Source organism: Taudactylus pleione, unplaced genomic scaffold (genome assembly GCF_031769625.1).
Source record: "Taudactylus pleione unplaced genomic scaffold, aTauple2 ptg000214l, whole genome shotgun sequence".
Taxonomy (NCBI): Eukaryota; Metazoa; Chordata; class Amphibia; order Anura; family Myobatrachidae; genus Taudactylus; species Taudactylus pleione.
Window position 1 is genome coordinate 6582240 of NW_028284616.1, and position 25518 is coordinate 6607757.

Here is a 25518-nt window from a genome sequence, read left to right on the forward strand (position 1 = left end):
GTACCACGCCAAAGTCAGCTGACTTCCAGCAGAGGAGCTATGAACATGCTATAGGCTCATAGGTGAATATCAGACAAACGGCTGGGATCCAATTGGATAGTGAAATAATTAGGATACGTTTGACACTGGAATTCTTCATCAAGATGTTTCCCAACCATGTAGTCACGCCAGTTACATCTGTCAGGAATATTGTCACAGTACTGCAATGTCCTGTAAGAAGCTCATCAAATTATCTACCTTTCTGGGCCACCAAGGACATGTTTTAATATTGCAAAACATGTATAAACAGAAAAAACAGCACTGCTCTGAATGTGTGAAAGTACTGCCTTAGCCTACTTGTTATTATAATATAGAATCACCTTTAAACTAAAAAGGAGTAAAAGCTACATTTGTAGCAATTGAGAAACTAAGGCTTTGTACACCCTAAAACTATGGCCCATATTCAATTACGGGCAAAAACTGACGATCGGCGAAATGTGCCAATCTTTGGGGAAAAAAAAAAAACAGTCTAGGACATAAAACATCTGGTTCCTATGGTTTAGGATTACCTTATTTGCACTATTACATTTACATTACTTCATACATATCTTTCATATATTTGGAACTACCAATGCATCACCTAGAAACTATAATTTCTATAGTTGAATGAAAGAACTCACTAAAAATATTTACATATATAAGCATGGAAGGGATATAAAGACAGCCCAGTATGAAGACCTTCTTTCCACTTGAGGAAATGTTTATGTTCTAGACCAGTGGTTCCCAAACTGGGTGCCTTGGGTTGGTGGTCCAGTACCTAATAATTTTTTTTAGTCAGTGCGATAGGCAATACCAGTGTTAAGACTGCCAATCAAAAAATGTGGACAAGAAAAAGCTCAGCTCTGTCAACCACCACATAACTGAACCGAAGGGTGACATATAAGCACAATCTACTTCATTTCATTTTTGCTGAATATCTCAATAAGAAACTTTTGGCCCAACTTTTTTGCCGTGGAAAAAATGCTGATCCTCTAGGGCACCATGAATCAAAAATGTTTGGGAACCGCTGTTCTAGACCATTATACTATCCTGCAAATTCACAGTTAAAATGTACACATACTGCCATCTATCCAGAGTGCTGTTCAACAAGTGGTTGTACAGTTTCCTCTGCAACCAGATATTTTGAGTTTTCTACCGTGCTCATTTCAGGTCGGAAACATCAAATTTATTAGTCATATGCTTTATGTGCTTTTAGGAAAAAAAAAAAAAAGAAAAAAACAAACAAATAACTCTGGCAGTCTATTGTAAACTGGATTGAAAGTTTTCGCAAATAGACCGACTCAGGTGGTTTAAACTTAAAACTATGACATTTATTTGCAAAATAAATACGCAATATACATAAAGTTATGTCACACAAGTCTTGAAGGCCGGAGAGGGTTTTATTTTTAACATTGCGCAAACAGACAGGATGCTGTGGCTCAAACATACCACTTAAAATCACTTGCTTCCTTCTCAAGTTCCTTCCGAGGACGAAGGTTGTAGAGCTCAGTTAGTGTGGGAGTGACCCAGCGGTCCGTGTTAAAGACAGATTCTCCAACCTGCCAGGGAAAAATTGCACACAAGAATACAGTCCTTATGAGGATGACAAAAGTTCTAAGACACATTACAACCAACCTGTTTCCATAGTAGCTAACAAGAGAGATCAGAACCAGATTTTCACAGTGTTTGTAGAATATCCTCCATTATTCTATATTGATTGTAATGTAATAAGAATATTACATGTTTCAGGAGTTCCACGTAATTGCAGCAAGTTTACAGGCATAGCGCTTTTATATACTTTATAGAACTCTAAGGGGACATGTAATACACAGTACTTAGGTTACAGTAAGGGGTGCATTATTTCTATAAAACTGAAGTTCCAAATGAAATAAACAAAATAATTGCCTCCAGAATGTAAAGAAACAATTGTTGGGAATTTCCCGATTTGTGCTGTGCTATGCAATCTAGGACATTACTGGGAAAAATGTTTTTCCTATGCTTTTTTCACAAAATAGAAATAACAGAACAATACATTTTATATCTGTTTAACTAAGAAACCCAATTACAGATTCTTACCTTCCAGCCTGGGACATCTTTCATTATAATAGCCTCTTGCTCTAAATTTTCACGCAAAACACGCAATACCCTTTTAAAAGACAAAGAGTTAATTCAGCCGTTTCTAGAAGTTACCATCATCACTTTACAATGTAACATGTAAAAAATTTTACACCTTGCGTCTTTCTTAGAATATGTAGATGCCAGTTGAGAGTGCTCTGAAAAAGTACAGATTGCGTAAAATATAACAATTTGCAGTTTTTTAGGCTGTGCATGTTTTATCCTGCTTTCCTACATCCGCATTGGCTTCCCATCTGCAGTCTTACTAGCTTGGTTACTTTTCTAGCTTTGCGCAATACTCTGTAATATCCTGTATTATTAGGCGCTTACATTTCAAGCTCTATAAATATAGGAATTTCTATAGGTTCCCTGTGTATAACGATGTTCTGAATGGATTTTCATTTTGGCACAAGATGCAATTTTTAATGGTATATAACTCAATGAGAGTTGTTTGTACGTGTTATGTCTTCAGAATCTTTTTTGAAATAAAAATTGCCAGATTTAAAAATAGCACGATAAAAATTTACCCTGCTTTGAGTATTTCAGAGTGTTTATTGGTAAGCTCGATAGGGGCAGTGAATGATGTGAATTAACTGAATTATAAAGAGGCACTTTGCCACAAGTGCCGCTGACCTGGAAGACATCGCTGGAGCTATCGGACAAGATAAGTAACCACTAGTACACCAGGGATATTATGTCGACATTCTAAACACGTCAACATGAGTGTTGACCTGGTCAACGTCGTGAACATGTCATTATAATCATGCCAACTTTCTCAATGTTTTCAAATTATTCCACACCCGATGGGTTACACAGAAGTCATTTACATGCTTAATCACTATTCTTTCAATTAGTTCAACCTCAAATCCCTGAACAAATTCCTCAGGGTGCCCAGATTCAGGACGGGTACCTTACGCTCCATCACACTGGCTATGGAACCTGGGGATTTTATGGTTTCACTGGACATTCGGGACGCATACCTACATGTCCATATAAGGCCCTCTCACCAGCATTATCTCCAGTTTGCTATACTACAGCAACACTTCCAGTTCCGGGTGCTATCCTTTGGCCTGTCCAGAGCTCTAAGGGTGTTTACCAAAGTTATGGCTATCATGGTGGCACATCTGCAGAATCAGGGAATCTGGCTACTACCATACCTGGATGACCTCCCCCTGTTGGCGGGTTCTGCAGAAGTGCTTCGCCACCACCTACAGCTGACAATTGCCTTTCTACAGGCGCACGGGTGGTTTCTCAACAGCAGAGAATCTTTTCGACTTTAGACAAGATCTCCACATTACAACTACGGGTACGCAGATGCCTCGACTGTCGCCGGGTGTCAATACACTTGGCGATGCAGTTTCTGGGATTCATAGTGTCCACCTTCGACATGGTGGAATATGCTCAATTTCATTCCAGGCCTCTGCACGGGCTGATCCTCTCCAGATGGAACGGATTGCCCCGCCGGATCAAAGCTCAGACAATAGTGCTCTCTCCGGAGGTGCGTCTGTCTCTGTCCAGGTGGCTACTGACTTCTCAACTAACCAAGGGTCACCCCTTTTGGATCCCGGACTGGGTACTCCTAACAACAGACGCCAATCTGTGGGGCTGGGACGCAGTGACCAGGCTGCACTCTTTCAGGGTCGTTAGACAGCGGTCGAAGCAACCCTTCCAATCCACATATTGGAACTTCAGGCTGTGTACAGGGCCCTCAAGATGGCCAAACACATACTTCACGGAAAACCCGTGCAGGTTCAGTCCGACAACGCCACCACAGTGGCTTACATCAACCATCAAGGAGGCATTCAAAGTCAAGCAGCAATGACAGAAGTGTCACGCATTCTGACATGGGCAGAGTGTCACCTCCAGGCCATTTAGACAGTGTTTATTCTGGGAGTTCTCAATTGGGAAGCAGACTTCCTCAGCAGTCACGACATGCATCCGGGGGAATGGTCTCTTCACCAAGAGGCGTTTCAACTCCTAGTGGACAAATGGGGCCTCCCAGAGGTGGACCTCATGGCCTCCTGACACAATCACAAATTACCACTGTACGGGTATAGAACAAGAGATGCCGAGCCAACCTTGGTGGACGCTCCGTCAGTGAAGTGGACCTTCCAGTTTGCGTACCCGTTTCCTCCATTCTCCCTTCTTCCTCGAGTTCTTCTGAAGTTCAAACAAGACGTAGGCACTGTCCTGCTGGTGTCTCCGTCTTGGCCCAGACGTCATTGGTACTCAGATCTCTCCATCGACACTCCATTCCTGCTGCCTCAACGTCCTTGCCTTTACCTGGATCCTCTGTCTTTGACGGCGCTGCTCTTGAGACATCCCTCAGAATTGGGAGCGCTCTCTTGTCGTTCTCCCTTTCTGATATTGCACCAGGAAAGGGCTTCGCACTCACCCTGAGTTCTTTCCTAAAGTTGTTTCTAGTTTCCATATTAATCAGGAGATTATAGTGCCGGCCTTTCAATCATCAGACCTTTCGGCAGGTGAGGCCTCCTTGGATGTGGTCCGCGCCCTCTGGATTTATGTGGACCGTACCAGTTCCCGCCGAAAATCGGACTCCTTATTTGTGCTCTATGGATTTCACAAGAAAGGATGGCCAACCAATAAAAAAAAAACATTGGCTAGATGGCTTCGTGTGACTATCGCAGAAGCTTACACGCAGGCGGGCCTGCCTGTTCCAACTTCTGTTAATGCTCATTCTACTGGGGGTCTGTGGGACCCTCATGGGCAGCTCACCGTGGCGCCTCGGCTGTTCAGCTGTGTAAGGCAGTCCTCGTGGTCTTCTGTTCAGCCCTTTCTAAAGTTCTATGCCTTTGATACCTTTGCCTCTCAGGATGCTTCCTTTGGGCGCCGAATTCTTCTCTCAGCGCAGGAGCGTCCCCACCCTTAAAAGGACTGCTTTGAGACATCCCCAAGGTCTCCCTGTGGAGCCTATGGACTCTGAAGAAGAAAATGAGAGTTATGGTAAGAAATTACCCTTGTTATCTCTCTTTCTTCGAAGTTCATAGGGTCCACAGGGCACCCATCCTGACACACCTGGCTTCATATGGGCTATGTTGCTAGTCACCAGTTTCCCGTCTCCATCTCTGTGAGAGTGATTCTTGGGTGTACCAGTCTTCCGTCTCTTTTATCCTCCTCCGGCCTTACGCTTATAACGAACTGAGGTGCCTCTGGCTCGGGGGCGGGGTATAGGGAGAGTGGACCAAGTGCATCATGGGAGCCGAAAGCTTTAACTGCGTTGTGCCCGGATTCAGTTCCATCACCTACACCCTAAGGTCTCCCTGTGGACCCTATGGACTTCGGAGAAAGAGTTAACAAAGGTAAGTTCTTACCAGAACTCATTGTTGTGAATGAGTGTGGTAATGCCTATATAAAGAAGGATTGGATCTTTCTAGTCACTTCAAAGTATTGAAATGCATTAACAGCAATACGGTTCCATTTAGGAGGATTTAACTTATGGAGTCATATTAACACTGAGTTGTTAGCTTGGAAGCACAGAGGACCAATTCTGTACCCGCAGCACAGTGCTGCATGAGTAAAGAACTTGTATTGTCAATGCAACAGTGAGCTGAGATTATACATTCCACCAAAACATGGAGCAGTGTATTATGTTGCCTGACAGTCTTTCAATAAATGCTGCGAAAAAAAAAAAAAAAAAACAGAGCAGGGAGCCCGCATTTTTTGCTGCATCAAAGAACTAAAATCCACCACACTTTCTACAGGACAGAGGTGACGAGATCAAAGGGTAGCCAACTAAAAAGAATTGCAGAGTATTAGTGCTCATTATTATTTTTTTAACATTGTGTGCTGGAGTGGCTTTCCCAGCCTTGTACATAGGACTGCAGACTGTCTATATTTATTTTGTTCACTGGACTTGCATCATATTTTTTTTTTTTTTTATGGGGGGGGGAGATAGTACTAGATCTGAACTTGGACATAATTATACTGTGCTATAGCGTATTCAATACATTATACATTTCACACTCTGCTGCATACTCCCAAACACTTTATTACCATTTACACTACAGTTCAAAAGTTTGGGGTCACTTAGAAATGTCCTTATTTTTGAAAGAAAAGCCCTGTTTTTTTTTCAATGAAGAAAACATTAAATCAGAAATACACTCTATATACTGTTAATGTGGTAAATGACTACACTAGCTGCAAACGTCTGGTTTTTAAAGGAATATCTAAATAGGTATATAGAGGCCCATTTCCAGCAACCATCACTCCAGTGTTCTAATGGTACAATGTGTTTGCCAAGCGCGTTAGAAGACTAATGGATGATTAGAAAACCCTTGTGCAATTATGGTAGCACAGCTGAAAACGGGTTTGCTCGTTAGAGAACCTATAAAACTGGCTTTCCTTTGAGCTAGTTGAGTATCTGGAGCATCACATTTGTGGCTTCGATTATACTCTCCAAATGGCCAGAAAAAGAGAACTTTCATGTGAAACTCGACAGTCAATTCTTGTTCTTAGAAATGAAGGCTATTCCATGGGAGCAATAGCCAAGAAGCTGAACATTTCCTACAACGGTGTGTACCACTCCCTTCAGAGAACAGCACAAACAGGCTTTAACCGGAGCAGAAAGAGAAGTGGGAGGCCCCGGTACACAACTGTGCAAGAAGACAAGTACATTAGAGTCTCTAGTTTGAGAAATAGACGCCTCACAAGTCCTCAACTGGCAGCTTCATTAAATGGTACCTGCAAAACGCCAGTGTCAACGTCTACAGTGAAGTGATGACTCCGGGATGCTGGGTTTCTAGGCATAGTGGCCAAGAAAAAGCCATATCTGAGACTGGCCAAAAAAGGAAAAGATTAATATGGGCAAAAGAACACAGACATTGGACAGAGGAAGATTGGAAAAAAGTGTTATGGACAGACGAATCGAAGTTTGAGGCGGTTGGATCACACAGAAGAACATTTGTGAGACGCAGAACAAGTGAAAAGATGCTGGAAGAGTGCCTGACGCCATCTGTCAAGCATGGTGGAGGTAATGTGATGGTCTGGGGCTGCTTTGGTGCTGGTAAAGTGGGAGATTTGTACAAGGTAAAAGGGATTTTGAATAAGGAAGGCTATCACTCCATTTTGCAACTCCATGCCATACCCTGTGGACAGCGTTGATTGGAGCCAATTTCCTCCTCCAACAGGACAATGACCCAAAGCACACCTCCAAATTATGCAAGAACTATTTAGGGAAGAAGCAGGCAGCTGGTATTCTGTCTGTAATGGAATGGCCAGTGCAGTCACCAGATCTCATCCTTATTGAACTGTTGTGGGAGCAGCTTGACCATATGGTACGCAAGAAGTGCCCATCAAGCCAATCCAAATTGTGGGAGGTGCTTCAGGAAGCGTGGGGTGAAACTTCTTCAGATTACCTCAACAAATTAACAGCTAAAATGCCAAAGGTCTGCAATGCTGTAATTGCTGTAAAAGGAGCATTCTTTGACGAAAGCAAAGTTTGAGGGACAAAATCATTATTTCAAACCTTGCCAATGTCTTGACTATATGTTCTATTCATTTTGCAACTCATTTGATAAATAAGTCAGTTTTCATGTAAAACACAAAATTGTCTAGGTGACCCCAAACTTTTGAACGGTAGTGTATATTCTTAAATTCGGATTTAACAATATAATGTAAGTCTTAATTTTTTTAAGGCAGTTCTATTTTCATGAGATTTTTTTTTTACTTTATATGTCCATATACAACAATGCTGTTGTTGTCATCATTTTAGTGTTGTTATATAGGAAGAGCAACATTTTATATGCAACTGCTTGTGAGTTAGTTTGTTTTTAAGTTTTTTTGGTTAATACCAGTACTTTATTTTTTTTCTTATCCTACAACAATTTTCAAACTACTTTGCTCATTAATTAGGCTAGTTAGAATTTAGCCAAACAACTCTGAATTGCAGGTGTAGAACATAACTATACATTTCTTGCACAACTGAAATGTAAACAACTGCACAAAGATGGATCTGTAGATTTTTGGACACAAGCTGAATTTGTATTTAATGTTCTTACCGTCTATCAGCCTCTGCCTGAAAGAGTGGAAGCAATGCCACACGGGTCTCTAGATCTTCAATGTACAGCCGTCTGAAAAATAAAACATATATTTGATAAAAATAAGGCAAAGGACTATGCAATAAACTTTTAAATTCAACTTCAAAATGTAAATGGCAAATTAGGTTCTAGGTTAACATACCTGAAACAAGCTTTAAGACAACACAATATACAATAATCAAAAGCATTCCAAACTAAAGAACGCTCTCCTGCGATATCATCATTATGCTGCCTGAAACAAGATTAGCTACCAGGATTCAAACATTAGCAAACACCTGCAGAGAAAGTAACAAAATATTGTTAAAGTAGGAGTGGAGGTGGGAAATGTGCCAAAGTTCCATAGTAGTGTCTACTACTTGTGGCAAAGGGGCAGATTCAATTAGTGGCAAGGTTCCGTCGATGGTATACGTTTGGCATCCCGGCGGTCTGGATGCCGATGCTTACTATACCGGCACCAGAATAGAGACGCCGGTCAGAATCCCGGCGCAGGCATCCCGACCACCGGGATGCCGAAGGTAACAGGTTGGGAGGGAGGGTTAGGTTTAGAGGTGAGGATTAGGCAATCTGGGGGGAGGTTAGGTTCAGGCACCAGAGAGGGAGGGTTTAAAGTAGGGAGAGGGGGAGGGTTAGCATACCGACCAACAAGTCTGTCGCTATGTTAACCCTGTCGGGATCTCAACGTTGGGATTCTGACAGCCAGGATCCCGACTGTCAGCATTTCACACAGATTCTCCGTCGATATAGTGCATAAAACCCGGCTGTGCACATAAGATATCACTACCCTGGGAAAATCTTGCTAATTTTGCGTGCACCTCTACGGGATGCGAGGAAAATTTCTCATGCTGCATAAACCACATATTAGCATACAAGGGTCAAACAGAACCTCATCGCTAATTGAATTTCCCTTAAACATAACTCCAAATGAGAACAATGATTGATGAACCTTCTAAACGAAAGCTCATCATTTACTATAATGTATTATATAATGGAGGGCTGGACAAATTCTATTTGCCAGCTTAAATAAATAAACCCTGGCAACTGAAGTATATAGCAATGCGAGGCCTAGACACTCAGGCTACACTAGGTTCAAGATCTTAAAGTCTGGAAGTCATAACATAAATTTAGGATGGCCATGTCAGTATCAAGAGCTGGAGCTCACTGCAGGGCAGAATAGAGTTGGAGAGCCTCCTTAATTCTACACGAAGTACTAGCAACTATTAACAGTATTATGCCATTCGGTACCAAAATCCACCATCTAGCCAGCAAAGGGCACATTGGCTTAAAACAGTAGTAACAGTTTTTGACAGCTCTTTAAGCGCAAGAATGAATAGAGCTGGTGTGTGCTGAATGCAGCATGGACCACTCGTGGGAAGAGTAGAAGGCACCAGAGGTGGGTCATTGCTACAGGCACATGCTGTGCAAAGGTGTTTGCTATTGCTGACATGCTAAGCACTGTTGGGTAAATGCGTCAGACAATGTTGCTACACTTTGGTTATTACTGGGTTAATGTGTCAAGCATGGTGGAATGTTACTATATATTGGAAACACATTTTGGACACTGCTGTTAGATATGTGGTGGGCATCCCCACACCCCAATAAATTTGTATATGACACTTTGCATGCCACTAGTTGTTAGACCAACATCTTTTTGCATCACCAGTCCGGGATACAATTCAATCCTATAAAACAGGGCAGTGGAGTCAGAAAAAAATTACAGACTCAAGCGTAAAAAAAAAAAAAAAAGTAGAAATTGTATACATCGTGATCAAATTAATGCATGTACAGGCATCGATGAGTCATTATTCCAAGGCGCTCATGCTTCTCTGAAAATTTAAGCCTGATCATCATCTTGCAGAAAGAAACACTAAATTAGGAATGACCATCGATGATTAACAAACGTCGATGGTTAACCACCGATGGACGATGGTTTTGCCATCAATGGTGGTAATTCAATGGTTCACCTGCATCGATGGCACAGAGCCAATGTTTTTTTCCCCTCCATGTGTCTGGAAAAGGAGCTTAGGGCCTGATTCAGAGCCACTCGTAAGCGGCAGCTCGTTCGCTCCGAGCGATGTTTGGCCAACTGCGCATGCGTACAGATCGTTATACGCATGCGCGAACCAGTCAGAGCGGTCGTAATTCATATGCTCACAAAATAGCGAATGCCTGCTATTTTGAGTGACAGAATGAGGCGTATGTGGGTGGTAACAGGGGAAGGTGCTTGAAAACGGGGAGTGGAGATCCGATCGCAGGCGTGCTTAAAGGTCAAAATGGGCGTTTTATGGGTGTGCATAATTAAAACAGCAGCGTCATTGACCACGTCAATGGGTTTTTTTTAAGCCAGAACTGCTCGCAAAATTGTGGTAGCAAAAACCAACCACAAGAATAGCGAGCAGCTCATACCCTGTTAGATGTACTCGATTAATCTAATAAATAGCGGACATGACGTAGGATGCGAGCAGCCAGGGGGCGTAGTTTCCCAAAAAATGACCGCTAGTTTCGTTCGCTCGTTCAGAACTAGAGGCATGAACAGACCGCAAACAGCGAACGGTTCATTTGAATACCCACCCCTATTTTCAGGCCGAGCGAGCGCTATTTGCGTCCGGCTCTGAATCAGGCCCTTAGTTCCACCCCCCAACATAACCTGCAAAACCCCGCCCACACCCCCTGATTGGCCCGCTGCCCAGGCAGTATCAAAACAGGGATGACCATCGGTGAATTAAACCATCGATGATTCACAGATGATTGATCCATACTATCGATGTCATCCACCAATGGAACCATCGATGGGTAACCTACCGATGGTCATCCCTACACTAAATGGTAGGAGGAGAAAGCCAATCAAGTGTTGTTGAAACCAAGAAAGAAAGAAAAAAAATAAAAATACCAACAATGCAATAGTTGTTCTCTGTTTGGAGAACAATCAAGTTCTGTAGGGAAAAAAAAAGGGAAACAAAAAACTGTAGCTGCTTGGTGAAGTAAAAGTTGAAGTTTCCAGGTACTGATCTGCAGTATAAAGCTGGGCAAACACTTTGTAATGATCACCCCAATCAGCTGATTATTGGTGGATCGGAGCAATAATAGCATAGTATGTCTGCGACCAATAAGTGATGATTGGACAGTTGGGCATGAAAAGTCCTCAAGCATGCCCAACTTATCCGATCATTGGTCAGTTGTATCTGGCAGTGTATGCACTGGCACAGCCTTCATTTCCCCTGGTTCTTCACAGTGGTGGAACGCAGATATCGTAGCCATGCACTGAAATATCTCACAGTGAATGGCCACGAAATCTGCCAAGTCTCAGGCTGTCCGATAAAATCTCTGACAGACATTTTACTTGACATGCCGACATCAGATATTGTGGCCATACATTGCGAGATATTTCAGTGTATGGCCACAAAATCTGCATTCCAGCCCTGTGAAGGACCAGAGGAAATGTCGGGCGATCAGCCACAGCAGACCATACACTGCCAGATGGAGCAGATCAGATCGTTTGAATATGCTGATTGACTTCAGAATGTCTGACAGACAGATACTGCTCACTTGCGGCAATACACTGTTTAATTATCGGCCCAATCAGCTGATCAGGATGATAACTGGCAGTGATCGTGCTGAGCGAAAAAAAATTGTGAGTCCCAGTGACCCCTCGCTTTCACGGTTTCTGGGTTCCATCACATATTATGGGAGTTGAGGGCAGGCAGCAGTTGGGAAACTGCTGGGGGGGGTATGTAGCAGTTGGGGTAGAGCTGGGGGTAAAGGCAGGAAGAAGTTGGGGTACAGCTGCAGCTAGAGTGGAGTAAGGGCTGGGGATAGGGAGGGGGAAGTGCAGACAGTTGTTGCGACAGTGCTGAGGGCAAGGACGGGGCTAGGGGCAGGTAGTACTGGGGTTAGGGAGGGGCAATGATAGATAGCAGCTGGCACAGTACTTGGGGAGCACTGAGGGGGTTAGGGGCAGGCAGTACTTGGGGTAGGGAGGGGGCGAGGGTAAGATAGCAGCTGGGGAAGTACTGCAGGCAAGGAGGAAGTTAGGGACAGGTAGTGTCGGATGTAGGGCGGTGTCAAGGGTAGACAGCAGCTAGGGCAGTACTGGGGGGGCAAGGAGAGGGTTAGGGGCAGTGCTGGGTAAGGATAGCAGCTGGTGCAGCACTGGGGGTAGAGAGGGGGCAAGTATAGATACCAGCTGTGGCAGTATGGGAGGCAGAGAGGGGGAAAGTTGCTAGCATCTAGGGCAGTACTGGGGGAAAGGAAGAGGTTAGGGGCAGGCAATACTGGGCGTAGGGAGGGGTAAGGGTAGATAACTAGGGTAGTACTGGGGGGCAAGGAGGGGGTTAGGGACAGGCAATACTGGGGTTAGGGAAGTGGTTAGGATAGCAGCTGGGGCAGTACTGAGGGTAGGGAGGGGGTAAGGATAGACAGCACATGGGATAGTGGTTACCTCCATGCTTTTTCTGGGAGCCCCCAGCCAAGTCACTGTTGCAGCTCCCTCCTGTCCCATGCAGTGTCCATCTCCCCACCTCCTGTGTGGAGAGAGCTCAGCTGGCTGAAGGAGCACAAGCTGCTAGAGGGGCCCGGCAACACCGACAATGCTGCAGCAGCCAAGGAAGAGATGCCCGATGGATGCAGTGCATACAGACTGAGACAGGAGTCTTGCGGCGAGGGCCCACTGGCCGGGAAGATGCCCCCGCGCAGGGACTGGCCAGGGGGGACGCCCCCGCGCAGGGACTGGCCAGGGGGGACGCCCCCGCGCAGGGACTGGCCAGGGGGGACGCCCCCGCGCAGGGACTGGCCAGGGGGGACGCCCCCGCGCAGGGACTGGCCAGGGGGGACGCCCCCGCGCAGGGACTGGCCAGGGGGGACGCCCCCGCGCAGGGACTGGCCAGGGGGGACGCCCCCGCGCAGGGACTGGCCAGGGGGGACGCCCCCGCGCAGGGACTGGCCAGGGGGGACGCCCCCGCGCAGGGACTGGCCAGGGGGGACGCCCCCGCGCAGGGACTGGCCAGGGGGGACGCCCCCGCGCAGGGACTGGCTGCAGCACACACAGCACCAGCGCTTCCTGCAGGACCCGATCAGTTTTTAAAACTGGGTCCCCAGTTTGCTGTAGCACTTAAGAACGCACTATAGCGCATATTTTGCAATCACTTCAGTGTATGCCCAGTATAACACATAATATTATGTTGGTAGTGGTGGTTAGGTCATAGATGAGGAGTACTAATAATGTTTTTAGATTACTACACAATTGCCATAAGTCGGAGTATAGTAAAATAGAGGAGTCAGACGGAAATTATGCGTACTGATTCCACAGACCTGCTATAAACAACAAATTTAACAGACAATATCGCTTTCAAAACCTTCTTTCACATTTTACAGCTCAGAAGGTATTTGTCATAGATACCTTCTCTCTCTGTTCCATCGACCAATGTTCCAATAGCCATATATCATCACGCCTATACCTATAGCAAACATAGTGTAACCTGTAAGACAGACAAAAGAGAAACACAATTTACTATAAGGTCAAAATGATCCACCAGGGGCATTGTATTATTTATTGTTAAAGGGAAAATATATCCTATTACAAGTTTACTAACCATTGCTGTGGTAATGCCTACCATGTATGCCAGCATCAGTGAACACCTGGTAAAATGCTGGTTGCATCTCAAAATCAGAAAAAAAAAGCATCTAGCTCTTCAAATAATAGCAGATTATATTTTATTACCTGATGAGATAGGACTGTGAAATTGGTATAAGAGAAATGGTACCATGTAGCTGCAACACAGCTGGATACATCATGTGAATGTGAAATGACAGTCACAAACACAGAGCAGCTAATATTAATTTATATTAAAAAAAAAAAAAATCTCAACAGTTAAACAATAACCAGCAACATATTTTAAAGCCATATCTAAAGGACAGAGAAAACAGTGCATGAGAGAAATGTTTCTTAAAAAAATTCACATTTATTCACAGTTTACATAAAACACATATTAGCCTAACATAATAAGGTAATATTAGGCTGATATGTGTTTTATGTAAAATGTGAATGTCCAAAACAGTTCTCGCAGACAGTGTTTTATCACCTATTGGACATTCCTGCCCCGTTCTCTCTATCCTTTAGATATCCTTTCTTGTTTCAGGCACCTTCCTGAATTTGATCAGCAGCAGCTATATGCAAAGGTGCACTAAGTGTAATATTGCAAAGCTATCAAATAACTTTTTTTTAGGATGGTGGGTTATTATTACTCTGCGCTTTGAACTGATACAAAGTTATATTATTTTCCTGAGACACTGAAGTGTGAAACAACAACGCAATCTTTTCCTATTAATCTATACTTTAAAGCGAGTAGTTTGTCCACCATTTATTTAAGCACAATACTTACTGCAAATATGCATCTAGGTGGCATGTGCAATATTGTGACTTTGTTTTATTATAAGAGAACGGCTTCTGGACGGAACTCTAGAAGGGCAGGGGCAGCGATGGTATGCACGTGTCTTGTCACCCCAGGGCACAGGGCTCCTAAGAAGCTGCCTGGTTATTAACCTTTTATACCCGTGCCTGCCCTGGCCCCTGATTGCCTCACCCTATCATCAACATTAACAAGCCAGACACCAACATTCTTCTCTTAGAACCTTTGGCAGTCACCCACCGCTGAAGCCCCGGCGGGGAAGGTTCCTCTTATAATCCACCGGACCATAGCCCCCTGGAGGGGGCATGTCCTGCTTCACCTTGGACGCCGCCATCTTCCCCCCCTGCAACAACTCGGTACCTCTGTCGCAAACCGCGTACGCTAAGTATTACGTCAACGAAAGATGACGCCACCGTCCGGGCGCTGCCGCCATCTTTTGTGTGGCACGCATTCGATTCCTATTTCCTCGACACTTTTTCTCGGGCTCTCATCCGAGTCCGACTCACTATCACTACACTGCGCTGCGTGTTGTGTGCAGGAGTACAGCAGTGTTCCTCAGGTGATAAAATAAAATCTGTTTCCTCGGGATCGTTAGGTTACTTTGAACTTGGCTAGACACTAATATAACTTGCAGGAAATCTGTGGATAAATACTCTAAAATCCTCATTTTGTAGATTATATCCTGGAGCATAGTGACTGGTACTGAGGGCCTGATTCAGCAAGGATCGCAAGTAATAATTCACTCGCATGTCAAAATACAATCTTGAAGAGGCAACCTGCGCCCTCCAGACTGCAGCTCAGTCACACACCCAGAGTGCACCACAACTCCAAACCTTAAAATAAAAACAAAACGGGTGGTTCAGTAAGCGCTGTCTTCTAGGACCATACGAAAGTCCATACGAGAGTCCTTCTTGGTTGGGACTGTCACTCAAAGACAAAAAGGAAAATCTACCAGCAAATTATGCTAATCTTGTTCAGTATTTCTGTTGATATGGAGTCTTAATTCCACGACTCACCTCCTTAATAAACAAAACGTTCCTATCAAGGTATCTTTGTGTTCAGAATGTATCTCATACACTATATTGAGATTTTTACATTCCCACCAGGAACCCTTCAGTAAACCAACTCACCTGAAATCAGGCATCGATGTTCACATAAAGGTATCTTTGTTCAAGATGGTAAATGGTTCTTGGCAATCAACACACGTTCTTTGTCCAAAATCATTCAAAAGGTATAAAAATGTATTAAGACAAGACCAAAAAATGGTAAATACATAGAACACATTCACCACTAGAACTACGTGGAGAATGGATGACAATAATAAAAAATGGAAAAAATACCAAAAAGTCTCAATAGGAGCAAACACCTATTGACTCCTATTGAGACTTTTTGGTATTTTTTCCATTTTTTATTATTGTCATCCATTCTCCACGTAGTTCTAGTGGTGAATGTGTTCTATGTATTTACCATTTTTTGGTCTTGTCTTAATAAATTTTTATACCTTTTGAATGATTTTGGCCAATAATTCACTCGCAGTTGGCTGATGTTGAGTCTCTGCGCATGCATGTCAGTGTTGTGTGTGCGAGCAGTCATTGCGATCAAGTAAGGGATTGCATGGCATACACAATTAGCACGGAGAGACCTCCGATGTTGACTGACAGGAAGTGCCGTTTGTGCGTGGTGATGGGGGGTGGTCCGGCGAAAGCAGGCATGCCTCTGCTTTTGGACGGCGTTACAGGGGCGTGCATAATTAAGCTTGTGCGGCCTCATACACAGCTGTACGTCTCCATGTACACAGGAAGCTGCCACAATCCTGCGGCTGGTCAGGGTGACCATAGTTGTGCATATGGGTTAGATCAGAGGTGGGGAGCCTTTTTTCATCCGAGGACCATTTTAATATATATAACATTATTCGAGGGCCTGGTGCAGGCCACGCCCACTCCATGTGATGTCACATGGGGGCGAGACCACAATCGCCGGTGATTACAACAATGCCCGGAGCATCCTGAGGATGCTCCAGGCAGCTGTAAGGGCAGCAGTGTGACCGTCTGACTCATCCTAAGGACGCTCCAGATGGCACTGCTGCATAGATTCTGGCTAGAGGGTGCCAATCTAGGCACCCTGCTAGCCAGATGAGGCTAGCAGAAAAAAATCTCAGAGGTCCGCACCAAATTAATCCTTATACGGCCCCCGGGCCTGAGTTTCCCCACCCCTGGGTTAGATGGTTACCAATGTTTTCGCTAGCCTGCGTACTGATCAAGCATAGAGTAAAGGGAGGTGAGCTGGCTTTATGTAGTGCTGGGCGTCTGCATCTTGTGGGCGATTGCCATGCGTATGCATTCATTAGCATATTCTCGCAGCGGCCAGGTACGTGCAATCTCTTCTTTGCGATCCTTGCTGAATCAGGCCCTGAGACCGTCCCAATTAGCATAAACACAGCGGGAGGTTTAAGATTTCTATAAATAACCATAAAAATGCAATTTGCTCTCTTTAAAGCCAATTAGCAATAATTTTTGCAGAGCTGTAATTTCTTTCAGTACCACCCATCTCAGTGGAACCTTGTTTTTGTTTGCCCATGAACTACCCATACAGTCAGGTGCATAAATATTGGGACATTGACAGAATTTTCATATTTTGGCCTCTATTCACCACCACAATAGCTTTGAAATGAAACAAACAAGATGTGCTTTAACTGCAGACTTTCAGATTTAATTTGAGTGTAATTACATCCAATTCAGGTGAACGGTGTAGGAATTACAACGGTTTCTATATGTGCCTCCCACTTTTTAAGGGGCCAAAAGTAATGGGACTATCAACTCAAAAGCTATTTCATGGACAGGTGTGGGCTATTCCCTCGTTATTTCATTAATTAAGCAGGTAAAAGGTCTGGAGGGGTATTCAATATGAAACGTTAACTTCACTGTCGAAGTTAACGTTTCATATCGGAGTTTTTACCTGCGTTAAAGTATCGGGCGCGCTCCCGCTTATCCCCGTATTCAATATAAAATTAACGAAAACGGGAAACTCCGAAGTTGGATTTGCGTAAAGTTACGAATTTTTCCTTTAAAAAATTGTAAGACCCCCCTAAAGTTGTAAAAACATGGGGGAACACTATGGGTACTTAAATAGCCGCAGCAGGTGTTTTTTTCCAGACATTGAAGAAGTGATGCAGAAGAGCACTTAGGTTATTTTTTTCGTTTTTTTAAGTGGTCCCATCAAATTTGGGGTACATGAAAATGGGTACTAGCATATTTTTAAGTCCCTAAAGTACATTTTAAAAAATTCTGCATTTGTGCACCTGCCGCTATAATTCTATTCTTCAAAACACCTGCCGTATACTTGCAGAATAGCCCTGAACCTATTTCCCTATTGTTATACAATTTTTTCCCAATTTTTTTTTTTTCATCCCAATTTTTAAATTAATTTTTTGGGGTGTCCCTATTTTTTTAAAAAACTTTTTTTGACACAGTTCTTTTTTAAATGTCATTCCCAGGCCCTAAACCCCAATTCTGCACTTTTTTTCGACACCTATTCAATGGTGAAAAGTTATCCCCGTTTTTTATCAAAGACTTTTCAAAACTGCTATAAGTCTTTGAAATTGAATACGGTGTAAAAGTAAAACCTGTGATAATAACATCATACCTCCGATATTAACGCAAAAACGATGTTTTCGCTCCCATATTGAATACCCCTGCTGGAGTTGATTCTAGGTGTGACATTTGCATTTGGAATCAGTTGCTGTCAACTCTCAATATGAGATCCAAGGAGCTGTCACTATCAGTGAAGCAAGCCATCATTAGGCTGAAAAATCAAAACAAACCCATCAGAGAGATAGCAGAAACATTAGGTGTGGCCAAATCAATTGTTTGGAACATTCTTAAAAAGAAAGAACGCACCGGAGAGCTCAGCAACACCAAAAGACCCGGAAGACCACGGAAAGCAACTGTGGTGGATGACAGAAGAATTATTTCCCTGGTGAAGAAAAACCCCTTCACAACAGTTGGCCAAATCAAGAACACTCTCCAGGAGGTAGGTGTATATGTGTCAAAGTCAACAATCAAGAGAAGACTTCACAAGAGTGAATATAGAGGGTTCACCACAAGATGTAAACCATTGGTGAGCCTCAAAAACAGGAAGACCAGTTTAGAGTTTGCCAAACAACATCTAAAAAAGCCATTACAGTTCTGGAACAACATCCTATGGACAGATGAGACAAAGATCAACTTGTACCAGAGTGATGCGAAGAGAAGAGTATGGAGAAGGAAAGAAACTGCTCATGATCCAAAACATACCACCTCATCAGTGAAGCGTGGTGGTAGTGTCATGGCGTGGGCATGTATGGCTGCCAATGGAACTGGTTCCCTTGTATTTATTGATGATGTGACTGCTGACAAAAGCAGTAGAATTAATTCTGAAGTGTTTAGGGCAATATTATATGCTCCTATTCAGTCAAATGCTTCGTAACTCATTGGATGGCGCTTCACAGTGCAAATGGACAATGACCCGAAGCATACTGCAAAAGCAACCAAAGAGTTTTTTAAGGCTAAAAAGTGGAATGTTATGCAATGGCCAAGTCAATCCCCTGACCTGAATCCGATTGAGCATGCATTTCACTTGATGAAGACAAAACTGGAGGGAAAATGCCCCAGGAACAAGCAGGAACTGAAGACATTTGCAGTAGAGGCCTGGCAGAGCATCACCAGGGATGAAACCCAGCGTCTGGAGATGTCTATGTGTTCCAGACTTCAGGCTGTAATTGCCTGCAAAGGATTTGCAACAAAGTATTAAAAAGTGAAAGTTAGATTTAGGATTGTTTAGTTTGTCCCATTACTTTTGGCCCCTTAAAAAGTGGTAGGCACATATAGAAACCGTTGTAATTCCTACACCGTTCACCTGATTTGGATGTAATTAGCGTCATATTAAATCTGAAAGTCTGCAGTTAAAGCATATCTTGTTTGTTTCATTTCAAAGCCATTGTGGTGGTGAATAGAGGCCAAAATATGAAAATTCTGTCAATGTCTCAATATTTATGCACCTGACTGTATACTAGCCATTGAGATCTCCTTCACAGTATGAGAGCTCTCCGTGTGTCAGGAGAGCTGCAGTGTTTGTGGCTGGTCAGACTTGACTTACATGTTGCGTGACTGTGCAATGTGCGTCAATGTTACCGCTCACGCTGTTGTACATCGTCCAGTAGTGGACATCCCTATGCTCGGCTGTGCTTTGGAAGACATTAGCATATTTTAGCAACTGTGATCCATGAGTGAATGTAGTTGCGATTGCATTAGCGTAAATCTCGGAATCAAGCCCTTAGAGAATACATAGTAGCAAACTAATAAATATAGATGAGCGGTTTGGTTTTGGCTCAGATCAGAATTCGACACAGATGTCTGCGAAGGATGATGTTTTGTATCGTTCTGTGATCCGAACTTGGAAGGAAGCCAAAAGCGAACCGCTCATCTCTATTAATAAAGACCTGCACAAGCCTGCAATGAACTCACAATAAAGGAGAATTTATGAGCAGAGACTCTTAAGCATATTTTATATTGCAGGATATTGAATAAACAAAAACTGCATCTTACATTCAGGTCAAAACGGAGTTGCAAATATAAATATAATATATATATATATTGTGATAGGATCACTGGTAAAGTGGTCTGTGGCAGGTACATTTGTCCCAGATTCCTGTCTTATGTGTTTTAAACCCCCAGGAGAAAGTCTGCAGTGTAGCAGGCTTGAGTGTCGGCTTTTTGAAAAGCCGGTTTGGGACCTGGGGGTTGTGGGTGAGAGGAGAGGGAGGGCTCCACCCACGGCCACTCCAGGTTTTGGGCCTTGCAGCCTGGTAACAGGCTTGTTAGGGTTTCCACCTGAGAGTGGCAAATATAAGCCTAGTTTGTTTAGGGCTGAGTGTCTCACCTGGGAGAGCAGGCAGGGAGTTTGCTCAGAGACACTTGAAAAACCTATCTGTGAGTGTTGTGCTGTGCCTTTGTTGCTGGTGAGGGCATTAGGCCCTGCCAGGTTCTGGTAGTGAGGGAACCACCTGTAAAGTTAGAGCCCAGCCAGGGCTAGGATTTATGTTTATGGTTTCTTTATGTTGTTTCTGTTTTGCACAATAAAGACTGGCGCCAACCAGCTTGTACTCGAATCCAGACTGGCGTACTGTTTCCCAGCTGCTGTGTGTGTAAGGAAGGAGTCCTCTACCCAGGAGAGGGACCCCTAATCTGACTGTGTCACAATTTGGTGGAAAATGCGGGCACCCACACACACTGAAGTTGCAGCGAGAGGAAAACTTTCCATTTAAAAATTAAAGGGACAGACACCCAATTTGTGAGTGTGGAAATAACACTGTGTCCTTGGAGTCCCATAGAGGAGGCGTCAGCCAATGCTCAGAGAGGCAAGGTTCAGCTTCCAACCTACACCCCAGGACAAAATGGAGGAAATTATTAAGGCCTTGCTCCAAGCTACAGCAGCTCAGCAGGAAGCTACCAGGGCTCAGCAGGAAGCTACAGCAGCTCAGCAGGAGACTAACAAAGTTCAGCAGGAATCCGCCAGGCAACAACAGGTTTCCATCGAGGAAAACAGCCAGGCCATAAAAGAGGTGATACAGCACCTGGTCGCCCGACCCGGAGATGTTAATACTGGTCCTCCCACCCCCACTCACTCCGTACGAGCCAGTCACTTCCTCCAAAAGATGACTTCGGGCGATGATGTGGAGGCCTATCTCACATTTGAAAGAACGGCCGAAAGGAAGAGTTGGCCCAAGGAGCAGTGGGCAAGTCTGGTGGCACCTTTTTTGTCTGGGGAGCCACAAAAGGCCTATTTCGACTTATGCCTGGCTGATGCCAAGGACTATAAAAAACTAAAACAGGAGATCCTAACTCGCTTGGGAGTCACCACCTTTGTTCGTGCCCAACGGGTCCACCGCTGGGAGTTCCATATGGACAAGCCTCAACGTTCACAGATGCATGACCTTGTCCATCTGTCCTCAAAATGGCTACAGCCCGAGACGCTGACGGGACCACAGATCGTGGAAAGGGTCGTGATGGACCGGTACCTGCGATCGTTACCTGCGACTCTGCGCAAGTGGGTGAGCCATGCAGACCCTAAGTCCGCGGACCAGTTGGTCGAGCTGGTGGAGAGGTACGTGGCGGCTGAGGAGCTGATGAGTATGCCCCACCGAGCCCCGATGGCGCACCGGCGAACTCCCACAGACACTGGTAAGACTGTTCCAGGGGAGAAGGGTGCTGGGCGGTGGAATGTACCTAAGACTGAGGGTGTAGAACCTGGAGACAGGCCTGCCAGGCCAGGAAGGTTCTGGCCCCGTAAACGACTAGACATTAATATGACTCAGTGTTTCCGATGTGGTGGCTTCGGCCATATTGCCGCTAATTGTTCACTTACAACTGAACCTATGCAATGTGATACTGCTCATGTCTACCGCAGGGGGTCTTTCTTTGCACAGACAGCCTGTACGGCTGACCGGCAGGCTGAGACTGATAAGCACATGTGTGTACTCACTGTAGATGGCAACCGAGTAGAGGCACTGTTAGACTCTGGTAGCTTGGTGACACTGATGAAAGCTGAGCTGGTGAACCCCTTGAGGCATAAGGGGAAAACTGTTGGTGTGACCTGCATACATGGGGATACTCGATATTATGTTACTGCCGAGGTGAACATCGAGACACCATGTGGCTCTGCTATAGTTTCTGTGGGTTTGGTGCATGGTCTGATGTACGATGCAGTATTGGGGAGAGACTTTGCTCACTTCTGGAAGTTGTGGGAAAGCCGTTTTGTTCCAGAAGTGAACAACCCCGATCCATTTGAGAAGGTTGTCGATGTAGTGGAGGAGGGAGTTTCTTCTGAGTCAGAGTTATTCCCTTTTTCTACTATGATTGGCGAACTAGAGAATACGGAGCGTGACGGTGGCCCGCCAACTGATGTGCCTCCCATTGAAGTGGGAAGTGTTGTTGGGCCAGTTGATCATCTGCCTGATTTAGAGGTCAGAAGAGAGGTCTTTGCCGTGGAGCAGTTGAATGACCCTACTTTGGTAAAAGCCAGGGAGAATGTAAAAGTAGTTGATGGTAAACCCGTAGACCCGATAGGCCTTTGTCCTATCCCCACATGGCAATGTGTCAGGATTTGTTATATCAAGTGACTAAGAAGGGGGAAAATGTTGTGGAACAACTAATAGTTCCCAAAGCCTACAGAAGAACAGTGTTGGATCTGGCCCATGGTCATATAACGGCAGGCCATCTAGGGGTAGAGAAAACCACTGAGCGAATAATGCAGAGGTTTTTCTGGCCTGGGCTCCATAAAGAGGTATCTGACTTTTGCGCATCCTGCCCTGAGTGTCAGTATCATGCTCCCAGACCACATTTTAAAAGTCCACTAGTCCCATTGCCTATTATAGAGGTGCTGTTTGAAAGAATAGCGATGGATTTGGTTGGACCTTTAATGAAGTCTGCCAGGGGACACCAGTATATTCTGGTCATAATGGATTACGCTACTAGGTACCCGGAAGCGATCCCGTTGCGCAATACGTCAACCAAGACCATTGCCAGAGAGCTAGTTCATGTCTTTAGCAGGCTGGGTATACCTAAGGAGATCCTAACTGACCAGGGTACACCGTTTATGTCAAAAGTAATGAAAGAGTTATGCCGCCTGTTCAAAATTGAACAGTTAAGAACTTCGGTTTATCACCCCCAAACCGATGGGCTGGTCGAGAGGTTTAACAAGACGTTAAAACACATGCTTAGGAAAGTGGTCGACAAGGATGGTAGGGATTGGGATTACTTATTGCCGTATTTATTGTTGGCCATAAGGGAGGTTCCCCAGTCCTCCACCGGGTTTTCACCCTTCGACTTGTTGTATGGGAGACACCCAAGGGGGTTACTAGACATTGCCAAAGAGACATGGGAGGGGCAGTCTAGTCCTTACAAAACGGTGATTGAGCATGTTTCTCAAATGCAGGAGAGAATTGCTGCGGTAGTGCCGATAGTGAGAGAGCACCTGGAACAGGCTCAACAGGCACAGCAGAGGTTATACAACCGCAATGCTTGGTTACGCAGCTTTGCTCCTGGGGACAGAGTGTTAGTGTTGGTTCCCACTGTGGAAAATAAACTTTTGGCTAAATGGCAAGGGCCCTTTGAAATCTTAGAAAGAGTGGGACAGGTCAATTACAAAGTTTACCAGCCGGGGAAAAGAAAGCCGGAACAGATATACCATATAAATCTGTTAAAGCCCTGGAAAGATAGAACGGTACTGTCGGCCGTCCGAGCTCCTCCAGTAAATCCAGGGCCCTTAGTTCCCGAAGTGAGAGTAGCAAAAACTCTGTCAGCAATTCAACAACAAGAGGTCAAGGAGTTTGTGATCAGAAATAGGGTGCTGTTCTCTGACATACCTGGGAAAACCTCGGTCATTAAACATGACATAATCACTGACCCAGGGGTTAAAGTTAATCTAAAGCCCTATAGGTTACCAGAAGCACAAAGAGAATCGGTGTCGAAAGAAATTAAAAATATGCTAGAGTTAGGGGTTATTGAAGAATCACATAGTGAATGGTCAATTCCCATTGTGTTGATTCCAAAGCCCGACGGGAGTGTGCGTTTCTGCAATGACTTCCGAAAGTTGAACAGTGTTTCAAAATTCGATGCCTACCCGATGCCAAGACTGGATGAACTGATTGAGAGACTAGGGACGGCAAGGTATTTAACCACTCTTGACCTAACCAAAGGGTATTGGCAAGTACCGTTAACCGAGAGCGCCAAACAAAAGACAGCTTTTTCAGCGCCAGAGGGCTTATTTCAGTACAAGATGTTGCCCTTCGGGCTACATGGGGCACCCGCTACCTTCCAAAGAATGATGGACAGGATTCTAAGGCCCCATAGACGGTATGCGGCTGCTTATCTGGATGACATGGTCATTCATAGTCCTGATTGGCAGTCTCACTTACCCAGGGTACAAGCAGTGTTGGACTCCATCTATAAGGCAGGTTTGACAGCCAACCCAAAAAAGTGTTGTCTAGGCATGGAGGAAGTAAAATATCTGGGATACACCATTGGCAGAGGCCTGATAAAGCCTCAGCTCAATAAGGTTGATGCCATACAAAAATGGCCATGGCCTCTGAATAAGAAGCAGGTGAGAGCCTTCTTGGGAATTACGGGGTACTACAGGAGGTTTATACCCAACTTTGCCACCATGGCAGTCCCACTGACTGACCTGAACAAAGGCAAACAAAAAGTCATGGTGGAATGGAGTCTTGAGGCGGAAAAAGCTTTTCAGGAGTTGAAAGTAGTGTTGTGTTCCCAACCAGTCCTGATGACTCCTAATTTTGACAGGGAATTCATAGTACAAACCGATGCATCAGAAGTAGGTATAGGAGCGGTCCTGTCCCAGAACAAGGAGGGTGAGGAACACCCTATTTTCTATCTAAGCAGAAAGTTGAATGTACATGAGAGAAACTATGCCACAGTGGAGAAGGAGGCGTTGGCCATAAAGTGGGCGTTAGAGGCTCTCAGGTACTACTTGGTTGGAAGAAAGTTCAAATTGATCACTGACCATGCCCCTTTGAAGTGGATGTCTGAAAATAAGGACAGTAATGCGAGAATTACGAGATGGTTCTTGGCGTTACAAACTTTAAAATTTTCAGTGGAACACAGGCCAGGAAGCCAGCTGGCCAATGCAGACGCGTTGTCACGCGTTCATTGTTTGGGGGCTTCAGTTGTTCCGCCCCACAGGTCAAAACAAAGGGGGGGGATATGTGATAGGATCACTGGTAAAGTGGTCTGTGGCAGGTACATTTGTCCCAGATTCCTGTCTTATGTGTTTTAAACCCCCAGGAGAAAGTCTGCAGTGTAGCAGGCTTGAGTCTCGGCTTTTTGAAAAGCCGGTTTGGGACCTGGGGGTTGTGGGTGAGAGGTGAGGGAGGG

At 44.6% G+C, this 25518-nt stretch overlaps 1 protein-coding gene across 2 annotated transcripts; it reads right to left on the bottom strand.

Moving 5' to 3' along the window:
- Positions 1–1327: 1327 nt before the first annotated feature.
- NDUFA13 (NADH:ubiquinone oxidoreductase subunit A13) lies at positions 1328–15000 on the bottom strand. 2 transcript variants are annotated; one of them, XM_088478522.1, is made up of 5 exons: positions 14831–15000; positions 13582–13660; positions 8151–8222; positions 2095–2164; positions 1328–1577 (listed from the first exon to the last, which is right to left on the bottom strand). In XM_088478522.1, exons 1-5 carry the CDS (start codon positions 14922–14924, stop codon positions 1458–1460), a joined length of 435 nt encoding a protein of 144 aa, XP_088334648.1. In that variant the 5' UTR covers positions 14925–15000; the 3' UTR covers positions 1328–1457. The 2 variants fall into 2 exon arrangements, with proteins under 2 accessions (XP_088334648.1, XP_088334649.1); XM_088478523.1 differs by lacking the exon at positions 14831–15000 and adding an exon at positions 14564–14702.
- Positions 15001–25518: the final 10518 nt, after the last annotated feature.